This window comes from Papilio polytes, unplaced genomic scaffold (genome assembly GCF_000836215.1).
Source record: "Papilio polytes unplaced genomic scaffold, Ppol_1.0 DF822178.1, whole genome shotgun sequence".
Classification (NCBI taxonomy): Eukaryota; Metazoa; Arthropoda; class Insecta; order Lepidoptera; family Papilionidae; genus Papilio; species Papilio polytes.
Genome location: NW_013527026.1, coordinates 1,242,021 through 1,254,486, shown reverse-complemented (window position 1 = coordinate 1,254,486; position 12,466 = coordinate 1,242,021). Strand labels below are relative to the sequence as shown.

The window sequence follows — 12,466 nt, the reverse complement described above, 5'->3', positions numbered from 1 at the left end:
TTTCTATTGTTTTTTTGTTATCCATTATAGACCGACAAGATATCTAACCCGGTGAGCATTATTAAAACTACATTCTAGTAGCTCACTAGCGCCCTCCTATTATATTTTCTATGGCATTTTTGGACATTGATAGGGGCCAGCTAGTTTTTGTTAATTCACAAAATTGCCAACTGGCATAAGATGCTTGTAGGTCTATACATATTTTCTGACAGAAAGGAGAGATAGTACAGCATCCTACCGGGCAAGACATGCTTGTTAATTTTCAACTAATATGTACACTTAACACAATTGCTCTATATTTTAAGTATTTTAGTGTCTGTATCTTTTTATAATACTAATACTTGATGTAATTTGTTGAATATTATTCGTCTATCATGCTAAAATAGTTGTTGAAGCAGTATCTTAGTGAGATATTTCGTATTAAATCTATGCTTGTTATAAAATGGTCACTAAGGTACGGCCTTAGTGAACATCAATCTCTAAGTTCGACATTACAAGATAAATTTCTAGAATAGAATTGTTTTACACTTACACCTAAGACATTTCAATTTTTTTCCTTACTTTTGTATTAAATCGTAAATCAATTTATAAACAAATCAAATAAGACCAACATTTATGTTATTTTTCAATCGGAACATTTTAAAGTACTTTCCAAATAAAATTTAGACTTTAAATTAATTAATTTTTGATGAATAAAGCCAACTTTAAATCGAAATCGTTTACATATGCCAATAGAGAAACGTATTGAATTAAATATTATAAATTTATGAATTTTGACAATACCTAAACTGGAATTGTTATTTTTATATCAACGCATTAAGTTATAAAGAAAACAATTCACATAATATTCACAATAAGCTCGAGCATTTAAATGTCTTTTTGTTGTTTAATTAAAAAATAAATCTAAAATTGTTTTTTAAATCATACTTTTTAATGACACAAGATTCCGAATAATATCTTGTCTGTATTTCTATGAATTTTTATGATAGTACATGTTTATGACGCTGTAAAATGCATGATTTTTGACCACTTTCCTTGACTTTGTGTATTTTAATACTCGATCTAGGTTATAAGAGTAGCTAAATGAACATTAGATAATGTCTGATTAAGCTTTGATGTTGAGTACATCAAATTGACGGACTGATTTCTTTCTAGCTGCATAATATGGACACTAACGGCCAAATACTGAAACGAATCGTAAAATACTTCGTTCCATAAGCTGTTTGTAATCTGACACATCATAATAAAATTTGCAATTACAGCGTGGCATTTAAAACTAATACCGCCGTAAGTCACATTATTTTCATTAAGTACGTTTTTAGTGTAGAATTTTTTTTTTTTTACATTTAAAACACTGCAAATTAATGTGTGAAAATGAAAAAAATACCCTGTTACAAAACTCGCATCAGAGTTATTAAGCGTCAGCAAGTCACAAACGTAATTAAAAGGAAAACTGCTGGCTGACTTTATATTGGTCACACTGGTCTATGTACAGCGCGGGTCTGCTTGCATCAAGACAGGCGTCTAGTTTGGCGTGACGGATGATTTCTCCTTGGCGTCGCCACATTTGGGCGTCGTCTGTGGCGTCGCATGCGGCAAGTACTGCCGTCACACGGTCCTCGGCTGACAGCGAGATGCACAGACTATGGTGGCGTATCAGACCGTTATCGAAACGCCACTCCTGATTACCGCCAGAATTATGGCAGGGATACATGCCTAGGGAATGATTATGGAATTATTACCAACAAATTTAAATCAAAATCTCACGTATTTTTTCTAAAATAGTTTAGTAGATTTTTTTTATTTTTGTCACACTGGCCACTATCATCATCATCTCCCCTACCTTATCCTACTCCCGTAGGGTCGGCGCACCGGGTTTTCGTCCTCCAAAGCATTCTATCATCCGTCATCTCAGTCATCACTCCCTTCTTGATCATGTCACCTTTCACGCAATCCATCCATCTCTTTCTAGGTTATAACTATAAGGGTTAAAATTACTTTAATATCACTTACCGAGAGTGCCGTCTACTAGATGTCCCATAGTGTCGAGACAGCGCGGGCCTTGACGGATGACGTGCGTGTTGTCCGAGGTCTCGAGCGTCGGCACTTGCAGTTCAGGGTACACTTTCTTTAGATACCAGCGGAATGGCTTGCAGTGCAGTTTCTCGCGGAGACGTACGCGCTCAGAGATACTATAAAAGAGAAAGAACTCATGATTATATCTGAAACGTAGACATTACAATCAAAGTTGAATTAATAAAGATTAATCCAATGATCTGAATTTAATGAATCTGATTATAGAAGTCGGATTAGTTGAAAAATAATGCAGTCATTCTTTCCTATATTCAGTACTAGCTGCTAGCGACTTTGCCTGTGTAAAATTAAAAAATAATAAAACATTGTCTATGTTACTCATTTATTCACTTATAACGTAGCTGTTTAATGGTGAAAGAATTTTTGAAATCGGTCTAGTAGTTTTTGAGTTATTTTAATATATACAAAAGTCCAAAAATACAAATCTTTCCTCTTTATAACATCAGTATTCGTGAGACAATTTATCAAATCTTAAGAAATTCTCAACCCTAGTATCACCGTTACAGTTCAATTTACATTGATAGTGAAATTCTTAGTACTTACTCTCCAAAATCGACTTGCTTTGCCAGAGGCTGTGATCTATAGTACAGTTCTTTGTAATCATCCATCCAGACCTCTGCGGCGCGGCGCGTGTTCCTCGCGAACACCGCACCAGACCCGCCGGGAAACGTGTAGGGATGTCGCTTGCGGAACACGTGACCCACTCGGGAACAGGGAACGATCTCTAACGACCCACCGCACTGCCATACTCTGGAAAGTTTAAAAAGGTGAATCAGATTTGTGATTTTAGGTATTTAAAAAGTTTACTACCTTTGTACTTGCAACTATTGAAAGTCTTGTTTCTATGAAATCTGTTTTCGCGGATCAGATAAATATGTTTTTACACTGGACAAAATATTAATGTTTTACCTATATTTTTAATCTACCATTTGTACCTTTTGTTTATGGCAACACTGACGTACTCTTTGATCAAAAGAAACGTGCTCATTTGGCTGCATTCTTCAAGACAATTTGTATAAAGTAACTAAAATATAAGCAGCTTCAAGAAATTATTTAAACCATGTTCCTATGGAACACATCTTATTGTCCTTTTAACCACATTCAGAAGAAACACAAGGTTATGTCAAGAATACAAAAAAAATGTTATTAGATAAATTATAGTATACCAGAAGTTTAAAACGACTTTGAAGCTTAGGTCTATAACTTAGTAAAACTTACCTGAAAGATATTTCGAGGTTCTCGCCGCCCCAGACGTCCATCTTCATGTCGTACTTTCCCAGTTTATTGAAGTACTGCCTGTCCATACTGAAGAGGCCGCCGGCGATCATGGGCGTGCGGATCACTTGCGTGGGATCGCTCAAGCGGGCGCTGCGCTCAGCATGCGATAGATATTCCCACTGTAGATTAAATAAAAAATGACATTTTTTTAAAAAAATTAGTGCAGTTGTTTAGGCCACGAGATCATAAAGGGATTGATATAGTCCGAGGTGTGTCTTGAATTAATCGGGTAAAAATATCAGATATCAGATATTGTAATGAATTAAAAAACAAGTGAACTATCTATGTATACATGTAATAAAATTGGAGTGTCCGTGTTATCAAAAGAAAAAAATTAGATTTCGGGAATATGATGTATTTGCGTTGCTGATAACCAAAATCACTTTTTTTTTGTTTGTCTGTCTGTCTGTCTGTAAGCAAGCTGTGTTTGTTCCAGGTAATCTCGGAAACGGCCTGGCCGATTCCGACCTGACTACCTCAAGGGTAGCTGACATATACGGGCATAGTACAGGCTACTTTAATCTTAATATTGCATGGACGAAGTCGCTGGCAACAGCTTGTGTAAAATAATAATATGATCTGAATCGAAATCGCTGACAAAATAAAAATATCACCGTTGCTAAGGTGACGAAAAGTAATTAGTGTAATAAAACTTCTGGACGAGTCGAATGGCAGTTTTGTAAAGGTCAGTGGTTCACCTTGAAGACCAGGTTCCAGTCGAAGCCGCCGCGAAGGTCGGCAGACGCGCCGATGTACTGGAACGTGTCCATGCTGATGACGTCAATCACTGGACACACCACCCTACTTCGATCCTAGAAGGTAAAGTAAAGAACAGATTAGGGACCAAATTAACATTATTCTTTGGTGGGATTTTTATCAGCGATCTTTGAAAGACTGTTACCATGGTTAAGGAAATAGATATGAGAATACAGCCCAGGGTTAATATTACAAAAATCGTACGTATCTTTATTTAAGTTTCTTGTTATGTATATCTGGAATATTCCATTGATTTCAAAGTTTTAACACAAAAGAAAACATACAACAATAAAATAAAACATGTGTCAATTAATTAACAATGTCGTCGAATTTTCGCTTTATCTCGAATGAATTTATATCTTAAGTGAATTGTTAAAGGTCAGTGTCTTCTTGAATTATTACTGGATATAAAAACAATGAGGAAAAAAGAAATAATGGCAATAAGTAAAAAAACAATAATAATGACAAGTTAACAAAGAATAAACAGATAAATAGAAAGGAGACTAGGTATAATCTAAATAACCCGGTAATAAACGACCGTTGGAATGAAGGAGGAGGTTACTTCTGGGTTCATTAGGTCATCTGCCCTCAGTGGTTATATGGGAATAGGAACACTGACATTACGTAACGCATCCTTACATAAATGCTGCCCGGATTATCGTTCTAACTAATGTAGTTTTCTATCTTAAAACTAAGTAGCTTACGTGTCCTTCTAGACTATTCTCTACATCCATACCAAATTTCATCGAAATCCGTTCAGCCGTTTAGGCTACAAACTCTAACAACCATCCATCCCTCAAAACTTTCGCATTAACAACATTTGCATAAAGTATGATTTAAGATGAATGGTTGAGTTATTATATCTTATTCCTTCAGTACCGATTCGTCTCGCGTTCATAAACAAAAAAATGATGCGTGTTTCTAGCACTGAAATAGTTATTAAAAATAATGAATTTCCGATAATTGAGTTCAAAATGAAGCTTAATTTAAGGCGATGTAGGTTGCAACCTTAAACAACATCCGGCAAGTATCGTTAATACATTGTTGAATCGTAATTATTTGATTAGCATTGATTTAGAAGTTGCGCCCAAATTATTTTAATTCTAAACAATACTAGTGAATAGATTGTTTGATACACATAGGAATTCGTCCGTTTTTTACGTGTGCCGATTACTAATAGAAACGTCCACATGACTTGAGATTGACATTCGAAACATTAGAGCGCGCACATCTTTGACTAAACTATCATACAACTGTATAGTCTCGCTTTGATTCCTATAAGCTTATATGAAAGCTTATATATCCTATAAGCTTCTCAAAAGAAGAAGATACTCAATTTGTCTGTATGTTTTTTTTAGTTCTGCAAATAAACAATTGAATTAACTGCGAAACAATCGACAATCGCATAACAGTTTAGTCAAAGACCCGCTCTTAGAATTTAGTTAATGTAATTCTATTTTATGTAACTAATAATAATGATATCCGATAACATCCCTTCACTCTCGTCTCGTATTTCCAACAATCACAAAATAGTCAAAGTCAAATAAGATCCACGTGACCTTACATTCGAATACCTTTCGATCTCAAATTGGCATATTTAGATGCAAGTAATAGTTGGTCAAGGTTCGGAATTATGTCAAAATCGACATTTGTACACCAATTAATCTACCTACCTACCTTTTAACAGCCCAATTGTTACAATCTAGTCAATCGATTAACATTAAAATACATCCAGAAAATGACACGTCAGTCAAAGTGAGTTGTTTATTTTGATGTCCAACGTTTTCCTTAAGCGTCAGGGTCGAGGTCAACTAGTAAAATATAACGCATATGGACTTAGCCATTTGGTTAAATACATGAATAAGGGAATGAATTCAGATATAACGGTTGAGAGAAATGTATCAAAGAGGGGTTGAGTCGAATGAGAATAGATCTATTAACAAAAACTGTGTTTGGCACAACCCTAATAACAGACAGGCAACCACCGTAACTGGCAATGAATCGACATGGCACAAAGCGACCATGACCAAGGCCGAACATGACAAGGCCAATTTCAACTTAATTAAAACAATTTTTGAATTTGTCCACCTGCTAAAGTATAGCAGTATTATTTTGGATATCCTCAAAAAATCTCTTAACGAACGGACGAATATTGAATCATAATCGACATTTAAATAACAACGTAAATGATAAAGCCACGCCTTAACTCTTAACTCCATTAAAATTTTGTTGTCTGTAAGCAGCCCTTAAATAGCGAAGTGTTTAAATTTATTTCTACTGAGATTGCCGACAGTATTTAGTAATATTCTAAGTATGGCAATATGGAACATTCATTGGTACATTCATTTTTTAAAATAATTATGACACAATCAGAGAGCATAACAACGTGAGAAAGAAGGTAAAACAAACAGATTATAGTTAGGTAACGCTTACCTAAGATCGCAACAAGTGACCGATATAAATTATTATTATATAGGCGTTCTTGTCTGCAATAAAGTTAATGTTGGTTGTGTAAAGCACCGGCCGAGGGTACAGCATCGATGATCCGATTTGCGTAATATCGTATCTTCCGTTCACTTTGACCACGTAACGATTTAAGTTATAAGCGATAGCGGATAGACGCGTTTAGATGTTACGTTTACGTTACTTCTATGGTTTAACATACATAGTTCGTCATAGATACAGATTAGTTTACAACTGTATTAAATACATTTATTATATGACAATAAGTAAGTTATTTCAATATTTTAATTACTAACTAATAATCTACAATACTAAAAGACAGATTTTGTGTTTCTTAAATCAGTATGTTGTTATAAAAAATATGCAAAATATAAATTATTTATTGTAGCTCTGACAGTTTGGACTGAAATTTTTGTAATTCTGTTAGAGATGAACATTTAATTGCGATTAAAATTTAAAACATAAATTGATTTTGAAATACGCTTGGCGCTTATATTTTGTACGTCTCTATCGAATGCATCTTGGTATCTGTTGCCGCTACATGAGGCAAGTTACTTTCAAAGTAAATCGCTTTTGCAATTTACCTTGGTCGAGGTGCGCGGGCTCATCGCAACCGACTGTACCGTGGAAAAATTGCAACTATGCAATTCTATTAGGTTTTTTGATAAATAAAATAAACTGACAATATTAGAGACAGTTAAAAATTTATTTTCAATTATGGGTTTAAGATTGCTATAAAAATATAAGACCCTTAACAAGAGTGTTGTAAAGTTCTCAAAACATCTATAATTAAAAGATTTTTTTAATAAAAGGCAATAATGCTATATAATATTTATTTCAAAATGAATTCTTCAAGTCCATTTGAAAGTCGACGGTCGATGAACATATGTCCTTGAAAAACATCATTATCAAAAATAATTCAAGATCTTAAAACTTTACATTGATTTATCAAACTGTGCATCAACAATCGAATATGCTACGAACGAAAGTAATCGATATCTTTTAAAAAAATTACAATGTACAGTAGATAATGCAAAATTGCAAATTGCAACCTCTTTTATTCTTAAGCAATTTTCTATAGGAATTTTAGGATTTCCTGTTTCTCTTAGGGCTTATCTATTTCAACGACCATATTTCTATTGAGCAAACGCTTCGAATCTTTCCTCTTGGTATGTAAAAATGGACCCTCTGTTTTACAAGTTACGGCTGATTTATTCAAAAACCTTTTTATTAAGCCAGTTTATATTATTACCTATTATTCACATTTAAAAAGAAAAAAACAAATTATTACCTCATGAATCTGTTTCTAAGCCATTTAAAAAAAATTATAAATACAAATCAAGATGTAATAAAATCATTTTAGGATTAGACTATCAAATGTACATTAAATGTAATGAAATTTGACCTTTATTGTTTTGTAATTCAGCTTAGATTTCGTCAAATACCAAAAGGTAAAGCTAGATTTAAATTTGATTCCAATTTAATGGTACATTTGAATTCCATCTTAATGGGGATATTCCATTAAAGTTTATGATGTAAAATTGATTATAAAAGACGAATTTAACTTCATGTTTGTGTATCTTTAGTCTTTGGAAATCCACTCATAAACAAAGGACCTCGTAAAAATCTTTTAACAGATACGACTTTCAGGTCTGACATTAGACACAATCCATTAAAAACTATTTGATCATATATTTTAATGGTATACATAAATATGAATATGAACAATGTAATCTTGACCTATTTGTCAATACATTCAAATAGTGTCATTAAAAATATCCAAAATATTAAATGAGACAATGCATTTTTGAAACGGAACGGAGAACGTGTTAGAGCGTCACGTAGCTCAGTCCTTGACATTAGCGTGATAGTTACGTCCCGTCACCGACTAGCACGCTCACATTGCTTAGGGTTGAAACACGCAGAATGTTCATGAAGAGCTTTTAGACTGGTGTACGTTGAAAGGAAGAACATTTCTGCCATCACTTAGGGTTGCTTCTGACTAGCAAAATATTTACATTTTTCGATACCTACTTTTGATTTCATAATCCTATGCAAATAAATTAAATCTAAGCAAAGGCTTATAAATAAATGGTTCAATCTTTAACATAGAAAGCAAAAAATCTTAATAATATTGAACAGAAATATTGATGTCGCTAGTTTAAACTGGCCCTTATTATTAGCGCATCGCTAGACATAATGCGGTGACATTTTAAAACCACAATGTTGCAACTATCGGATGCTTGCGGTTCAAAACCGCAGATGTAAGTGAACGAATCGAAAATGTAAATGTCAAAAGAACTTTAGCATAGGGTATTGCCTTTTGTCCTTTCTAATCAGCAATAATATTTTTTTTTAATCTATACAGCCTGTTTTATTTTATTTATTTGTTAAATCTTATTGGAGACCTTCCAAGTGTGTTTGAATTTGGAAGACAATGGACAGGAAAATGCCGCCTGGCACTTATAATTCAGTTACCTTTTATTAACAACAGTAACACGAGATACTCGTATAGTAGTTGCGAAATGCCTACTCTACCCGAGACCGGACAACTGTAACGAGGGAACAATGTAGAACAACGAAGCCATAAAGAACATGACTCAATGTCCTAATTAAAAGTCAATTAATTTCCCTGCCCTAGACTCTGCATCCTTTGTCACGGCCGCTCTCAATTATCTTTCATTTCAATTAAAATGGTTATCGTACTTGTTAATTGATTAATTGTGAATATGTAAAAATATAGTGGTAGAGCCCGCTTTAACATCATCGCACGAATGGGCCGGCTCGCCCGGTGTAATACCACGACCACACAGAATTCCGCGTTTCGTCTGATGAGTGTGGTGCCGGAGGCCTAAATTTAGTCCTTTTCCCTTTCCACCTTTTTCTTAAGAGGAAAGGATGGGAAGAAAAAGTGGATTTGACGGTGGAGGAGACGCTTAGGAAGGGGAAATATCCTCTTTATGGGCGACTCCTCCTCCGTCAATTAAGGGTAGGCAACACATCTGCAATTGCGGATGTCTATGGGCAGTGGTTGCTTTCCATTTGGTGGATTCAGGTGGCCGCTTGCTCGTTTGCCACCTTATATTATAAAAAAAAAACCTTCAGTTGGAACTCACGAACGCGTTAACGCATACATTACCTATTGTTACAAAAGTCAAAGCACCGTGTATGATTTAAGATAATAGGAATCATTATATTCCACTCTATCTGAGATTTGTAGCTGCGATGCATGCCGTATTAAATTAGCTAACATTTGTCATCATACATGACAGCCGTGTGACAAATACTGTGTCTGTGAATTTTATTTTGTTTACTCATACGTTGAAATTTATGACAAAAAATACGTTTGCTTTCGTATAAACACTTTTGTGATTTTCCCTTTCTATGTTAAATCAACATTTATTTAAAAAACGCATGCAAGTACGTTTTCTAATAAAACTGTTTTTACTAGTCGGTAGCGCCCGCGTGTTTTGACTGATTTTCAGGGCATGCGTTGGATAGCCTTTTTTTTAATGCGCATTACATTGATGAGATTTATGAGCGTCGGTGGCTCGGTGGTTTAAGCACTTGACTTGTAATCTACAGGTTTTGGGTTCGAATCCCTTCATCTACCAATATGACTTGCATATATCGGCGAAGAAATTCAAAGATGTGTGAAGTCAACCAACCCGCACTTGGCCAGCATGGTTAACTATGGCTTAGTCACCCTAACTTAGGGTAGGCTCCGAACCTCTCGGTGGGGACGTATAGTGAGCTGGTGATGATAGTTATACTTAAACTGAGTCCCCGTACAACGTTTGCTTAGCATCAACCGTTCGTTTTCATTAGTCGTTAGCCCGTGTGCAGGGACTTCCCTGCTGTATCTTACTAATCTTACTAATATCATAAATGCGAAAGTTTAGATGGATGGATGGATAGATGGATGGATGGATGGATGTTTGTTAGCGTTTGTAGCCTAAACGGCTGAACGGATCTCCATGAAATTTGGCACAGGTTTAGAACATAGTATGGAAGAACACAAAGGCTACTTTTTATCCCGGGAATAGTTACGGTTCCCGTGGGATTCATTAATTTAGTTTTTTAATGTTTACTCGATCATTCTGCAACGGTTCAACATATCTTATTGAAACTTGGCACAGTTATAAAAAAAAGTCTGGAGTACACATGGGACAAGCTTCATCCCCGAGAAATGTCCGGTTCCGGAGGGATACCTAGCTTTTTGTAATTTTGTATGTTTTCGAATACCACGCGGGCGAAGTCGCAGGCGACAGCTCGTAATGCTCTAATTTCGACTAGTATTGCGCCCTTACGAGTATATACGTTTATAACAAGAATCTCTTAAGTAATAATCACGAAATTGTAACGAATAAGGATTATGGTAGACTTAGTAGATGTATACGTTATCTCTTGCAAATGTTTGCTAAGATTGCGAGATCTCGAGCGAGTTTCAACATTATAATGACGTGCGTTGATTATATTTGAATTTATTAACTTTTACGAATTTAGGGCAGATGATATCATATTTTGGAAGTGTTTTCAATTTATTACGTCGACTGTATAGATAGATACAATACGGTTATAATTCTGAGTAATCAAGCGAAAATAGGCGTTTCGAGAAAAAAAACATTCGCCAAGCATTTGTTGTATATTATTGTATTGGCGATGTTAATCATACTAAGAGCTTGTCCCAACACTGGCTGATATAGGTTTAGATAGCTTCAAAATGTCGCTGTCAGATAAGGGAACAAAATTCGATATTTTCATCATATATTATACGTATTGGATTGTTATCAATTTACAATTTGGTGGGACATGCCCTAAGTTTCTTTAATGTACACTTAATTATTGCAGCGACAATATCACTAGCAATGCCGCCTGTTAATGGCAACGTTTGTCAATTATTCGAAGAACCTATGGTTACTTTGCCTTTTACCATAAATAACTTTGTTTATAATTTCCTAAGCAATAAAGTGATAAATTGATGGCAAATTATACGTCAAGAAATGCATAATGACCGGATGGTGCAATCCAACAATGCAACTATCCGTCTAGGACAGCATTCACGGAAACCATTACCAAATCGATTGGTACATAGCGTGTTGGTGTTTATATCGACTTTCAAACATTAGTTGTTCAACTTGCATATAACTGTAGTCACTAATTGGGCTATAACTTTGTCTATTTATGGACAAATGACAAAAGCCAATAGTAGGGGATATCCTCTACTATTGTTAAAGTTTTCTTTTATCGTAATTTCTAGATACGTGTGAATGGAATTTACGAACATCTCATCACAATGCAATGCATGTAAATGAAACATCGTTTATATGCATTAAATATATAATATATCATTTTTATGTCTGTACACTCATAAATAATCAATGTGCCGATGTTGATATTGAGGTTATAGGTCAAAGTAGATTGTTAAGTTATATTTAACGATTTTTCCTTTTTGCGTTAGTCATAATAATAATACACTATTATATGATAATACATGAATTATATCAACAGACATACATTGAAGCCCGCTGGCTTTTTTCAGCGGAAAACGGGCTTTAGCACTACTCATAGGACAAACACACAAGCGCTCGGGAAATCAAATAATGAAAAGAAAGCTTTTGTTCACTTTTGAGTACATTGTTTGAAATATTTAAAATTTACAACTGAATTGCCAGAATACGACGAATACGACTTTTCTCGTTTTTGTGACACATTTTCATAAAAAGTATTTTTTTTCCAATCTTACTAACATTATAAATGCGAAAGTTTGGATGGATGAATGTTTACACAGGTGAACGGATCTCGATAATATTACGCATAGATGAGGAAGATAGTTTAGAAAGACAAATAGGCTTACTTTCGTTTTTTTTTCGCG

General features: G+C 34.7%; 1 protein-coding gene across 1 annotated transcript in view; it reads right to left on the bottom strand.

The window, feature by feature from the left end:
- Positions 1–1,309: 1,309 nt before the first annotated feature.
- LOC106106386 (polypeptide N-acetylgalactosaminyltransferase 2-like) overlaps positions 1,310–12,466 on the bottom strand; it is a 50,936-nt gene continuing 39,779 nt past the window's right edge. The window contains exons 6-11 of the mRNA XM_013286963.1: positions 7,147–7,208; positions 4,071–4,184; positions 3,313–3,491; positions 2,638–2,844; positions 2,014–2,192; positions 1,310–1,716 (exon numbers count right to left, since the gene is read on the bottom strand). Of these exons, the coding sequence (XP_013142417.1) occupies positions 1,442–1,716; positions 2,014–2,192; positions 2,638–2,844; positions 3,313–3,491; positions 4,071–4,184; positions 7,147–7,208 (1,016 nt within the window). The 3' untranslated portion in view covers positions 1,310–1,441. The remainder of the gene's footprint in view (positions 1,717–2,013; positions 2,193–2,637; positions 2,845–3,312; positions 3,492–4,070; positions 4,185–7,146; positions 7,209–12,466) is intronic.